This window comes from Oryzias latipes, chromosome 1, assembly GCF_053564925.1.
Source record: "Oryzias latipes strain Hd-rR chromosome 1, Olatipes_Hd-rR_3.1".
Taxonomy (NCBI): domain Eukaryota; kingdom Metazoa; phylum Chordata; class Actinopteri; order Beloniformes; family Adrianichthyidae; genus Oryzias; species Oryzias latipes.
This window is the reverse complement of record NC_136237.1, coordinates 15,202,160-15,216,000: the sequence shown is the minus strand read 5'-3', so window position 1 is coordinate 15,216,000 and position 13,841 is coordinate 15,202,160. Positions and strand designations below refer to the sequence as shown.

At 38.6% G+C, this 13,841-nt stretch overlaps 1 protein-coding gene across 4 annotated transcripts in view; it reads left to right on the top strand.

The window, feature by feature from the left end:
* cacna1ib (calcium voltage-gated channel subunit alpha1 Ib) overlaps window positions 1–13,841 on the top strand; it is a 439,141-nt gene that overhangs the window by 403,931 nt on the left and 21,369 nt on the right. Inside the window, exon 34 of one of the 4 annotated variants that reach the window (XM_078943410.1) lies at window positions 6,010–6,184. The exons of the other annotated variants lie outside the window; for them this stretch is intronic. Coding sequence (XP_078799536.1) covers window positions 6,010–6,184 — 175 coding nt within the window. The remainder of the gene's footprint in view (window positions 1–6,009; window positions 6,185–13,841) is intronic. 4 annotated transcript variants of the gene reach the window in all.

Here is a 13,841-nt window from a genome sequence, read left to right as displayed (position 1 = left end):
CTGCAATCATATCTGGTGTACAACAGGGAGACACAAGTTGCAGTTTATGCACACAGCATTTTGTTTGTGCTAAAATGGGTGTTGTAGATAAACCACCTGTCAAAAATTCTCTTTTCATGGCTCCTGTATCCACTCCTGCCTCCCCAATGTACACAACCTTCAGTGTACCAGCAGGAGATGAAGATTTTTTTCTTTGCCATTGCAGAATGCCTCTGTTTGGAAGCCCCTCTCTGTCCACACACAGTTTGAATTCCATATTCATGTTGACCTGTTGCTCAAGGTGATGCAACACATCATCTGTTCTTTGAGACAAAACCACATCCAAATATAATCATAAAAATCTTTAACAATAAAACCATTTTATTGTTTTGAAAATGGAAGAAAGACATCAGTAGTTTGGTAGGATATACACAATACCAAGGGATTTAAGTGAATTAGTAAAACTAACTTGAATTTCTACTGTAACTCTTGTGCTATCCTAGGCACTTTAACATTGGGAGTTGGGTCAAAAAGATCATTGCTTACAGTAAGTGTGTTTACATGGACAAAAGTAATTGAAAGAACACCTGATCAGAATAAAAATGTCATGTGAACACGCCATTCGGAATACTCTGCCCCGATCAGAGTCATTCAGATGTATGCCCATGTAGCGGTTGAATTTTAATCTGATCTTTGATCCGATCAAATACATTTTGCACATGTTACCGCGGCTACTGAAATGTAAAATTCTGTGCTTCAGAGCACATCCACACATCACATCACGTCACAGTGAGACACAGATCACCCTAACGGTAGAGTGATTGAATGCTCTAAGTCCCTACCCCTTCCCCTTAAAAAAACAAGTTCAGACAACCACAAAATCTCAAAATTACAATTGGAGGGGTAGGGAGAAGCCGTAGGGAAAAAATTTGAATTTGGCCATAATCTTCCTAATTAAAAACTAACCTTTGTGGTGTATGTACTGTAGTCTCTAAAGAAGAGTCTTGGTCCCCTGCTGCAGGTGTTTCTCCCTCAAAGCTATGTATAGTAAACATAAGAATGGCATATCTGATCAAAAACAGTTTAACCCACCTACATGCATGAAGGGGAAAGACAAATCTCACCTCTCTCCACACAGACCAGCATGCACTGCAATATCTTGCTCAGAAAAGTTCTTGGAGCAAATTGGACACACCACCTATGACATTAAAAGACAGGCAAATGTAAAAAAGTATGAGTGTAGTTCCAAAAACACTAACCATGGATCCTACTAATATTGTATTTACCTTACATTCGTTCTCTTCAATGCACAAGTCAGAATCCTGCAATTAAAAATGAATAAATAAATATTTACTAAACAAAACCTTCACTTTGTACTTCATAGAATTTTTCTTACCTTATCCTCATCAGAAGCAGATTTGCCAATGCATGTTTTAATGTGCACTGCAAGCATCTGAAGAGGCATCACTTCGTTGCACTGGTAACAAGTTGTCTTTGGCATCTTTGAAAAATGTTGTGAGTCAAGAGGCAAAGGAGAAGTGTCTAAAGTTTCTTGAAGAGGAACGATGTATAAAGTGGTTTTTCCACCACCTGATTGAGCTTTGAGGGCTTTGGTAGTATATCCTTCTGCTTCAGGTGGAATTAAAATGAGCTTTCATAGATCATTGCCCCCTTTATTGGGAGAGTAAACGGAAACATGATTACAGAATCTTACAAATAAATGACCTGTACTTGACATATCATAAAAAAAAAACTCATATTTTTGTAGAGGTAAAATAACTTCACAAATATCATAGATGAAACAAACTAATGAAAAACAACAGTTATTTCACAAACCTGCTGATTTATGCAAAAGCCATTCTCCACAAAGATCTGCCATTTTTGGGAATGCTTCAACCAGTAACTTTGAGATCTTTATTTATAATAAAGTAATAATAGAAATTGAATTGAGAATATTAAAAGAAACAATTAAAAAGACAACTTAGCGGCAATCAAAAATAAACTGACAACTGTACCTCTGTGTGATTAGAGTCCTCTGGGAGACACACAGTTTGCCTTCCCATGCCAGCTTGAAGGAGTTCAAGTTCCTCTGTTGGTAACGGTGTGTAAGAGATGTTTTTGGGAAGTAAATAAAAACGAAATGATAAAGTCTTGCCGGTTTTATTTATGTAAACTTAAGGTGTCAAACATCTCTTTTTTCCACGAGCAAGTGCTGGTTTAAAGTAGCCTGGAAAAGATCTGTAAAAATAAAAATGAAAGAAAATAAACAACAATTGTGAGATAAAATATCAAATATATTAGGTAGATCATTAAAAAGGTTAACTTTATTTCTCTCAATAGATAAACATATGTTTTGTAAAGGAACCATTGTTTTATAGCATTGACAAACCTTGTCATCTCTTGCTGGATAGAGACAGTTTGGGGCTCTGGCTGTCTCCTTTCTGGCTTTGGTGATCCATTTGTAGCCATTGTGTTAAGCAGCAAGGTAATGAGATTTCTTGCTGCTGATTCCACTCCAGCGACACCCTTGTTGTTTAAGTCATAAAATGAAGACTTATTAATCAAAACCACAATAACTGAGGGTTTGTACAAATATGAAGTTAGCCTTAGCATAATTTCAAAATCATGAGGCCCCTTGCTCCAATTTAAGCTAGTAATAACGTGGCTTTCCTAAAAAAATAATATTTATAGTTCATTCAAAAGCATTATTTTCCACACAAATATAAATACATAAAATAATCGCTGACCTGAGAAGTAGATGGTTGTGTCACTGTGTTTTCGCTGTTGGAATGATGATCATGATCTCCCATGATTTTTCCGCGTTTTCTTTTCTTCTGAAAATCACCCCCAAAAATCTAATGAGAATAGTTCATAGCTAGCTTAACAAAACTTTTTTAAATTATTATTTAAAAGTACACTTAAGAAAGTAATAATGATTTATTATAAAGTGTTACTTTAAACGATACTTACCGTTCGTTCCTGTCCCACAATTTAACATGTAGTCTGTGTCTACCTAGAGACGAATTAAGTGCGAAGCACCTGATTGGATAGAATTTAGACCAATCAGCGTGGACCTTCTCTTCTGTGATTGGCGTCCAGAGCAGTCAGCAAAATCAAAGATAGGACAAAAGCGAGATTTGACACAACGCACGCAAAAACATGTGTATTGCAAGCGCAAAAAACGTTTTCAAAAGCAAAAAAAAAAGTTTTTGAAAGCAAAAAAAAAAAATGAAAGCAAAAATAATATATCAAAGCAGAATAACTTAGAAAGCTTTTTGTGCAACTTAGAAAGTTTTGTGTGCAATGTGGTGGCAGAAATATCACTCCATACAGAAAAGATTAAAAAAAAAAGTACTTCTTTAAAATCCACCAGCCAATCAAAATCCTCACTGAGAAGCATGGGACTTGATTGACATGTAGATTGGGCAATCGGACATTGTCTGAAGTATACGTCGCTGCAAATGCACATTATGTTCTTTAAAAGATGATAGCACGGCCGCGTGTGGGAGGAGCTAGTTCTGGTCTGATCGCTGCATGGAGCGATGTGTTTATCAATGCTTGGTAGACACTGAGAATGTGGAGAGATAAGGTTTATTATTTTGAAAATTTCTACTTGGTAATCATGTTTCCATTTTTGAGTTCATAAAATCATCCCAGGGAAGGTCTCTGCTTCAACTCCTGCAGGGAAAGCTGCGTCTTAATCTGACGCCCGTGTTTGCATCTCACTGACAGAGTTTGAAGCCAAAGCCCCTCCTCCGCCTCTTTACATGCTTTTCCTCTCTACCTGTTCACATCCTCTGCAGCTGAGATTTGTTTCCCCCACGCTCCTCAGTGTGTCCTACACAGAGAGCGCAAAATACGATAGTCGGGGCGCTCCAGCGCCGCACAAGGATGAAAGAGTAGGATACAAGTTATAGCGGGAATAGAGCGGGTTAAGCAAATGAATGGAAGACGGCGGCTTGCTGAAGAAATATTCAATATTGTACACAAGCTGTTTTTTACTTGGCTCGCGCTTCGTGCGCAGCCAGCAGCGCCTTTGAAATGCCATGAAAAATGAACAAACTAAAATAAAATTTAACTATTATAAAATACTCATTATTTTCCAAAGTCACAGGGAGCCACAAGAGATGGATGAAAGAGCCAAGAAGAAAAGAGGAACATTTTGAATAAAATAACAATAGAATAACTGTACATTCTGTAACTCTAGAATTCTCATGTACATCCAAGTCTGCCAGATGAATTGTGGAGTCTAATGGCTGATGGCAGGAATCGTTCTCTGGCACAGCAGGGGTGTATGAGTCTGCTGCTAAAGCTGCTTCTCAGTTTGTCCACCTCCCTGAAGATGGGATGGGAGGGATTGTCCATGATGGTCCCCAGTTTAGCCAGTAGTCTGTCCCCCACTACCTCTTCCAGATTGGCAGGCTTGAAGCCAACAACAGTTTAAATGTATAATTCTGTTAGCCTTCCAGGTTGGAAATTTCAGCTTTTTCTTGCTTATCAGGATGTCAGGATTGTTCCAAATGGGTGTCAGATTGCTTGGTGTGAGGGAAAAGTTATTCATCTGAAGGAAATCCCCCCAGGCTGTTAATGTGGTTTTGATAATAATACTTTTTTAAAAAGTGTACCGCTTGATGGAACATAGTCCACATAGTGACTGTACTACATCTATCCATGAGTGATCTCCTGGATTTTTATTATGCCATTTTAAAATATATAGTAATCTATGAGCTAGGAAATAATTATAAAAGTTAGGGAATTCTAAGCCACCAAGGGATTTTACATTTTTCAAGGTTTTTAAACTGATTCTTGGTGGTTTATTTTTCCATAAAAAATGGATATGGATGTATCTAAATATTTTAACCATATTGTGGGCGGTTGAATAGGAATCATAGAAAAGAAATAGTTTATTTTTGGTAATATTTTCATTTTCACTGAAGCTATTCTGCCTGTAAGCGTTATGGGCAGGTTGACCCATCGCATTAGGTCATTCTGAATATTTTTAAGCAATGGCACATAGTTCAATTGCACCAAGTCTTATAGACTGCAGGAGTAAGTGACACCTATGTATTTTATATTTCCTGATTTCAAAGGTATGTTTAAAGTTGGCTCTACATTGCTATTGAGTGATAATAGTACTGATTTATTCCAGTTAATGGAGTATTTAGAGATGGATGAAAATGTGTCAATAACTGCAACTGCTCTGGGGATTGAAGATTCTGAATTTTGGAGAAAGAGTAATACATCATCTGCAGAAAGACTAATTTTATGATGGATGATTTTTGTTTTAATTCCTTCTGTGCCATGATTTTGTCTTATAGCTGCCGCTTAAGGTTCTATAAATAAAGCAAAGAGAGAGGGGAACAATGGACACCCAAAGTTTAATTTTAAATATGTGCGAGTAACAAAAAAATCCAGCCTTGGGCGCTCTTAAAATACGTGTGGGCAATGAAGCAATGTCTTATCTTCTCTTCGCCCGCACCTGAGCTTGTGCATGCTTGGCGGGTGCATGCGCTCTTGGACCATTCTGACATCACAGCGGCACATTAATTCAAACAGAGCATCTTTGCAACAGTTTGACAGTGATTTAAAAGGAGAAATACTTTTTAGAGTCGACTTTTATTATATGTGTATTGTGTTGTGCAGATGTGTGTTTCTATAGTCTTCATATTCTGATGAACATTGGCCTTTATTAAGGTTGTTTTATGTTTTGTGACCAAAATCGTCAATTTGCCATCTAACAACTCTGACTTAACAATTTGGCATTTTGAAGCACCGCCATTACTTTTTTTGTTGTGCAAAATGGTGTTTCAAATCAGACTTGAGAAGATGGGTAACAGAAGGGAGATGATGGGGCAGCTTTCTAAAAATTGAATGCAAATTGATTTCCATAATGACGGGAGAAATGGAGGGCTTCACACCAGTGCTTTATTGTTTATTTTTCCTGCATCTTTGTATTTCCTCTTTCACTTCTTCCACAGACTTCTCCATGTTCAATTCATCTATCTCCAATTTTTTCTATTTTGCTCTCAGAGGGGCAGTAGCAGCTCATACAGTTCAGAGGAGTTAACTACCCAGCAAGGCTACAGAGGGGTTTGTCCCTTCAGCTCAGGAAGCGAAGTTGGCGTTCAGCAAGTGTTTGAAGACGACATCTATCCACATTTGAGCCCTCAACAGTTCCAGCAGGAAAATCCTCGGCAAAGTAAAGGTACAGAAACAAGTGTAACAACATTTTAACATCAGACAGCTTTTTTTTCCTTGTAATTATCAATAGCTTTAGAAAAGGCTGTTGCAGGTGTAGTAGCAGTCTGATTCAGAACCAAACAAAACAAAGTCAGAAAATAAAAATATCTGTACAAGTGTCTAAAAACAACAGAGATTTAGATGCAAGAGTCCAATAAGTTTCATAAGTCATACATGGAATGGGACTATATTGGTTATTCACTCTAAACTTGTTAATTAATTACCTCCTAACTCTAAAAACAGCACAAATGAAACATTCATTACAGTGGTCACCAACTGTTTTTTAGGCCACGGACCAGTTTAATGTCAGACAATATTTTCACAGACCCGTAAAGTTTGGCCTAAGTTTGCGTTTAATATTTTTAAGCATCCAGCATCAGAAAACCCAATTTTTTTAAATTAAATAGCTACTACAAGAAATTTAGTTTAAAAAAATCTGAAAACATTACATTTCTCCTATTTTGTTTTTACATAAATCCTGATTATCTATTTTATTTTTTAACACAGAGGAAAAGTTTCTGTAATAAAGTTTAACAGATGCCTGCCTAATTCATCCTTGCTGTTGGAAAATTCATCAATGTCCTTTTCACAAGATTACACAAATCCGAAACAAATTCCACAAATAAGTAACTTGATTGGATTGAATCTTCATTCTCAGTGAAATGTTTACGGCTTTGATGGATAAATAGAGCAAAATCAATTTACATGCTTGTCGTAAAACTGATATTTTCTAAATACAATGATAAAGATGAATGAAAATTGTCTTCAACTTTGGAATCTGTGTGTGTGAAACATTAAACATTCTGGTACGTGGGAATAACTGTCTCAATAGATACGTATTTTGAGGAAGATTCCATTTTATTTGTAAATAGCAGCTGTACGTTTCTTTGAAGTTGAAGACTTCTTCGGTTTTCTAACTGGCTCTTTTTTGCCCAAAGAAATTTTCCTAATACATTTAAATTGTTTGGTTTTTATTAGTCTTTTAGCTTTGGGCTGCAAACTTAGCAATCCGAGAAGCTGCTTACAGTCATGTGATGCATCAAGACAGACGGATGTGGTAGACAGAATCCAGAAGTTTTCCAAAATAAAACTTCCGTCAGTATCAGAAAATGAGCTATATGGAAATAATCTAAGTTACAGTATGTATTTTTAATCTCTTTGGCCTGGTACCAAGTGGTACCAGTCTGGGAGTTGGAGACCACTGCACTTATACATCATCACAAGATGAATCACAAATTACAGAGAACTGTGTATTAAAAATGATTCCCTTTTTCTTTAAAGTCCCACTCCAAAAACATTTTTAAGCTATTTCAAAAGTGTTCCCAGTGGTCTTTTGTTTATGATTAAACTTCTAGGTAAAGGGGGGCAGGATTGCTCTGCGCCAGCAGTCCTGCCCAGACAAAAAAGGACACGATATATCTTTACTTTTGATCTGTTAAGATTGAACTAAAATTCTGCAGTCATTTTTAAGGGATTATATATATATATATATGCCTCCAAAGTGTTTGATTTTTTTTCATCATTTCCGTTTTTTTCAAGTTATTATGTTGACGATGACAGAGATTATATTGCAAAAAACATATGAGAAAAATTAATAAACTATAATCTGTCAATACGTCCAATATTGTTTGCCATTTTTGTTGCACCAATAATGTTAGCTTGGGGATGCAAAAGGCTTTAAGATAGTGGGAGAGCATGTAAATGGAGGGGTGACGGGAAGTGGCGTTGCTCTGTGGCAGGGGTCGGAGCCACATGCGGTTCTTTCATGCCTGTGGTTTTGTAAAATAACTATCATGTTTTAAGATTATCGTGGTGCCTTTAACACCGTCGGGTAGTGCGAGAGGGCAGGAGGAAGAGAGCAGCGTGAGTACGCGGAGGGGGCATGTCTGCAGCTGTGAACGCTGACCAGAGTCTGTTATGGGATAGAAAGTTCTAAAAAGACAGTCACTGGCAATCTCGTAGGGGACACATGAGCCCCCAAAAAAGGTATTTTTCCTAGAGTAAAACCACCCATTTCCATGTAAAATTAATTACATTGCGTGAAGGTGCCCCTACTATCCTGTCAAGGTGCTGCTATAATGACCGTACGTTGCGCTGTCTGTGTAGAACACGTTGGAGGGGGGGAGTTGCAGGTGGAGGAAAACAACTTGGAGCTGCAGAGGATGTAAACAGGTAGAGAGGCGGGGGAGGGGCAGAGCTCGGACCGCCAGCTCACACACACAGCAGCTTTGGGGCGGTGTGTGAGCTTTTAAAAGAAGAAATGTTGCTCAGTCCTTAGAAACCATTCAAACAATCACTTGGATTTGTGTTTCTAGTCATGTCCCGACAAAATAAAGGCTGATGTTTATTCCCACATATTTACGTGCAGCCAAGATGCAGATTGCGGCATTTCCCGCAAGGATTTTGTGTTCATCAAACAAGGCTAATGTTGTTAGCGTGTGTTAACCTTCTTCCAACCCTGGCTTCTTCCAGCTCCGTTCTTCCACAAACCAAATCACTGACCACACGGATTAAAAATACAATGATGAGCGAACAGGCACTTCATAATATTAATAACATTAATAAAAGCACATTTAGAAGATCATCTCGTATATTACTGAGCTGCTGCATAAACATTTATGGCAGCAAGGTTTGTTTACTGTGGGACTTCATCTTTTTCAACACTACTGCGCATGCCCAAATGATTTATTCCGACCCAAAGTGTGACCCATATGAACGTTTGATATAATCGGAAAAAGGTTATGATTATATCCAACTGATATAATCGGTATGTTATTAATTGGGATCTTTTGTAAATTAAAAGATATAAACTAAAATTCAATCCAACCATGCCCATGTGCACGGTTGGATTTTAATCCGACCATTGATTCGATCAAGATATTTTGCCCATATAACCACGGCTAGTGACTCAAATGAGTTAAAAGACTTGATTCACCATAGTGGGTGACTCATTAAAACTCAAGTCAGTAAAAGGAATCAGGTTTACCATCATTACTGCTAAGTGTGAGCTCGATGATTTAATCCCTGAAGACCTAAGCTCTTCTTTGATATATCTTTTTTTATTGTTTTGACAGAGTCCCAGTTAAGAAAAACACTGTTGTAATAAAACCTAAAACGTGTTAATTTTATAAATGTGTTACAATAGTATCGAATCTAAGCTCTGTATCGGCAGATACTAAAATTCTAAATACTTGGAATCGGACCTGGCACAAAAACCTAATCGGGACATCCTAATAATAATATTTAAAAAAACATTAGGATCTTTTGTAAATTAAAAAATAGTTTAAAAAATAATCAGATTGGGACTTTGAATTTATAAGGAATTAAAATAGTTTCAAATGTGTCAGAGATATGAGACAAATTTCAAATGTCTTACTTTTTTCCCTCTTTATCAGGATATTTTTGAATTGCGAAAAGACATGTATGCAAACCCAGAATCATTGCTTTCTATGTTAGCAATGACACAGTTGTGACCCTCTTGCTTTAGATGGAGTGAGCAAAAGTAATGGTGATGTGTCCTCACCCATTTTTCACCTGCCAGCAGAGTTTTTTCACCCAGTTGCTGCAGCTCATGCCAACAGTCTCATGGACACTGAAAGTCCAGGAAAGCGTTGGCCTGCCAGGTTGGCCTCCTCAGCCTCCTGGGTTACCCTCCGATCACTTGGTGTCAACATACTAAGCTCCCAGGTACCAAGGCCAAATTGCTGGATGAGCCAGTTTAGGTCTGACATCATTACATCTGTGATATAAACACTTAACAGCTAAAAATATTGCACTGTGTAAAGCTCAAATGGTTAAACTGAGTTCACCCACATACAGATGTGATAGGTCAGATAACATGTAATGTGGAGAAAGCCTGTGGGTGCTGTGCTAAATACAGTTTGTCGCAATAATAAGTGGCACAATCATCTGTGCAACATTTATGACACAAAGCAACTGAATCTGTATCAAGGCTTTGTGACGTGATTAAATGTGAATTAGCAGTTAAGTAAATATCATCTTGATATCCTTGTCAGTCACACACAGATAAAGTTTGAAACTCCAAAGTTTTCTCTCATAATTAAAAGTAGAATCTTAACCATTCTAAACCCTCCCACTCCCTGCTTTGGCTTCTGCATGAAACAAGCAAGAACAAAAAGACCCTTTTTTTAGATTTTTTGTCACCATGGAAACAGATTTTTCTTGTCTCCTCTACCTGCTTGGTTTGTTTAGTTCGTGCATGAGTGCCTGTGTGATCCTCAGCTGCTACAGTAATGCTCTGTGGCACTCAGCTAATTAGCCTAGCCAGCCCTGAGCTTGATTCAGCACACTATTGTTCTTGGCTCAGGTTTCTTGTATTCTCATGTTGCCTTTCTTCTCTTTCCTTTGTCTCTTTCGATAGTGATCTGTCTACCTGCGTCTCCTTTCTCAGTTCAGTCTGGGGAATAGTTATCCTCGGCATTTTCTGCAACATCATGTTTTTAAAACCTTTTTTAATTTTTGAAATATAACATGATCAAGTTTTCAACAGTGTATTAGTCTGATAAAGTGCAGTTAGTGACACTGTCCATCATAACATTGTTCAGATAATTGACTGGATTGGATTGAGTGACCCCTCCCCCCTCACATTCTAAACAGGGAGTGCCCACAGGTCTCTCTTTCTTCTTTTCCTTTCGCATTTTCCTCTCAGGGGTCACCGCAGCAAATCAGTTTCCTCCATCTAACCCTGTCTTCTGCATCCTCAACTCCAGGGGTGGCCAACCGTGCTCCTCAAGACCTTCAACCGTGCCTGGTTTCCAGCTATCCCTGCACTGCTTTATGCCGAGTACCCAAATCAGGTGTGTTCAATCAAACATGATGTGGAATCACTTGAGTGAGCCAATCAACACAAAGATGGTCAAGGAGAGCTGGAAACCAGAGAGGATTATGGTTCTTGAGGACCAGGGTTGGCCAGCCCTGCTCTACTCTAACACAACTACCTTATAATTGTTCTAAAATGTTCTTATTAATTATATTTTCACTTTGTGAAATCGGTAATATCAAATTTGTCGTATAAAAAAAACAAGCTTTAAGCATGGTGTCCGAATTGCTTTTTAACTCCAGGGCCCTAGATAGTACCATACTAAATAGTCTTTTTTTATAGTTAGGGAGTAGGGAAGGAATTCAGACATAGGCATACTCTCCCAAGCCTGCTTTCAAATGATAGGGTTGTGGCCTTCCAACAAGCTCACTCCTGATTGGTGGGAGTGGTTTCCATAGAATTGAGAACTCTGACTAACTCAAACAAGTCACTGGTTACTGATGATTTCTTGTTCCGACATAGTAAAGTCAGTATCCTGAAAAAATCCAATTTTGTTGAATTTACTTCATTACGTTGGAGCCAGAAGTAAGCCATTTTCAATGGGTGACATCACACTTAAACAAACTAACTGTTCTGTCCAACAGGTGAGATACACTGTTACAATTTTTTTTCAAAATCAAAATATGTCTTAATTTGAAAAAGCAGTAATCAAAATATGTCTTAATTTGAAAAAGCAGTTTCGATCTGGTGCTACATTGTTCGAGGGTATGGTATAAGTACACACACTTACTTCTTAATCATTAAGGTTTTTTTTATTTCTCTTGGTAACATGTCTATTTTCTGCCTACTCTGAGGGTGTTTTCACACCACGATAAAACTCAATTTAGATGGTGAGGAAAGACCAAAACCTTTCACAACTTCATTTAGTTTACTTTGAGCAGAACTACATGAAAACTTCAGTTAGGACAGCTGCTGTTGTCAGGGGGTGTCTGTCAAAGTTTCCAATAACCTTCCAGCTTACATTAGAACATGCTACTGAACCAGTGAGTAAAAAACAGCTTAGAAGAACCTTATCTGACCGTTCTGTGTCTCAGTTTAAACTCACAGTTCAACCGATACTTAGTAACACGCTGAGCAAATAGTCAGAGACCAGCTCCCATAGCATCAGTCGTAGTATAAATGACCAGTTTGTTAATGATGCCTTACAAGCCCTCAGGAGTACACTCGATGTTGTTGGCCCCCTGAAACCCAAGCTTGTTAGACAAAACCGAGTAGCACCGTGGTTTTTTATTTTATTATTTTATTTTTTTCTTAACTTGTCCTTTCCAACAGCTGAGCCAACAGATGAGAGCTGAAAGCCTCTTGTGTTTGATATTAGATATATTTTACTGTTGCAATGAGGGGTTATGAATCATTTGACACACTAGGTGTATATTTAAATAAACCCCTTTTGTACCATGAAGCAGCATAAAGCAACAAGTTGCTGGATTTTCTACAATCATTACAGTCAGGTTTATAAGTAGTATCAATCCCAAAGGGGGCGGGGGGGCCTGTCCACACACACACCCAGATGCCACAAATACCTGTTGGCTCCAAAAATGCCTGCATACAAAACATGTCAACATGTCCAAAATACAACTGATGTTCACACAGGCATACTTGTGCATTTGGACTGACCCCTGTGAAATATTTCATTTGATCACTCAAACTATTGTGCAAAGGTGAGATAGCACCTATGCTACACCCGCACGGCAGCAGATGGAGAACAACCGCCCGCTGGGCAATCACATCCGCCACCCAGGCCTGGGCCAGCAAGACCGCCACAGGGTTAGCTAAAGAGCGAGGAGGCACCGAGGGGACAGAGGGTGCAAGCCCCAGCCCAACCAGGAGAGCAGCCCCCGCCGCACCGGTAGGGTCCAACGTGGGGCCCCAGGAAAGCACCCCCAGCCCCAGACAAGCAGAGCTTAGTAGAACCACATATTCCTGTTTCTCTCAGCTCTGATGATTTTCTTACATTTTTTGATAGTAAAATCTCAAATAATAGACATAAATTGAATCAAGTTATTCCCATTATCAGCCCAGGGTGAAGAAACTTCTGTAATGTTTGACTGCTTCACCTCTGGAAATTCAAGTGGAAATAACAAAGTTATTATGTCCTCCAAAACCCCAACTTGTCTTTTAGACCCAATTGAATACGGATGAGGTGATAGGCATTACGAAAGTCGAGCTTGGAAAAAACGCGAGCCTCTTGGACTGAATCGAAGACAGAGTTTAACAGCGGCAAAGAGTATTTATCTTTTATGGTGATTTGGTTGAATTCTCGATTGTCCACACAAGGACGTAGTTTTTTTGTCCTTTTTCTCTACTAAGAATAACCCAACCCCTAATGGGGAGGAAGAGGGATGGATATGACCATTGCAGAGATTCATGAATGTATTTTTTCACCGCCTCCTTTTCGGGTACAGACAGGTTAAATAGTCTGCCCTTAGGTAAACTAGCCCCCGGAAGGAGGTCAATAGCACAGTCTATGGGGTGGCAGGGAGTTTGCCTTGGTTTTACTAAACACGGCTTGAAGATCGTAATAAGAAGTAAGAACTTTTGACAAGTCAAGAGGGGGCAACAGAGGGAACTGCAGATTGGAGACAGTTAGCCATACAAAAAAAAACTCCAATTAAAAATGTGGCCTTGAGTTCAGTCTAATTGTGGGTTGTGTAATTTAAGCCAGAGGAAGCCCAAAACAATGGGGTTCTGAGGAGCATTAGTGATGAATAATTGAAGATGTTCATGATGATTACCGGCGGTAATGAGATGGATGGGCTTGGTGCGATGAGTTATACGGGAA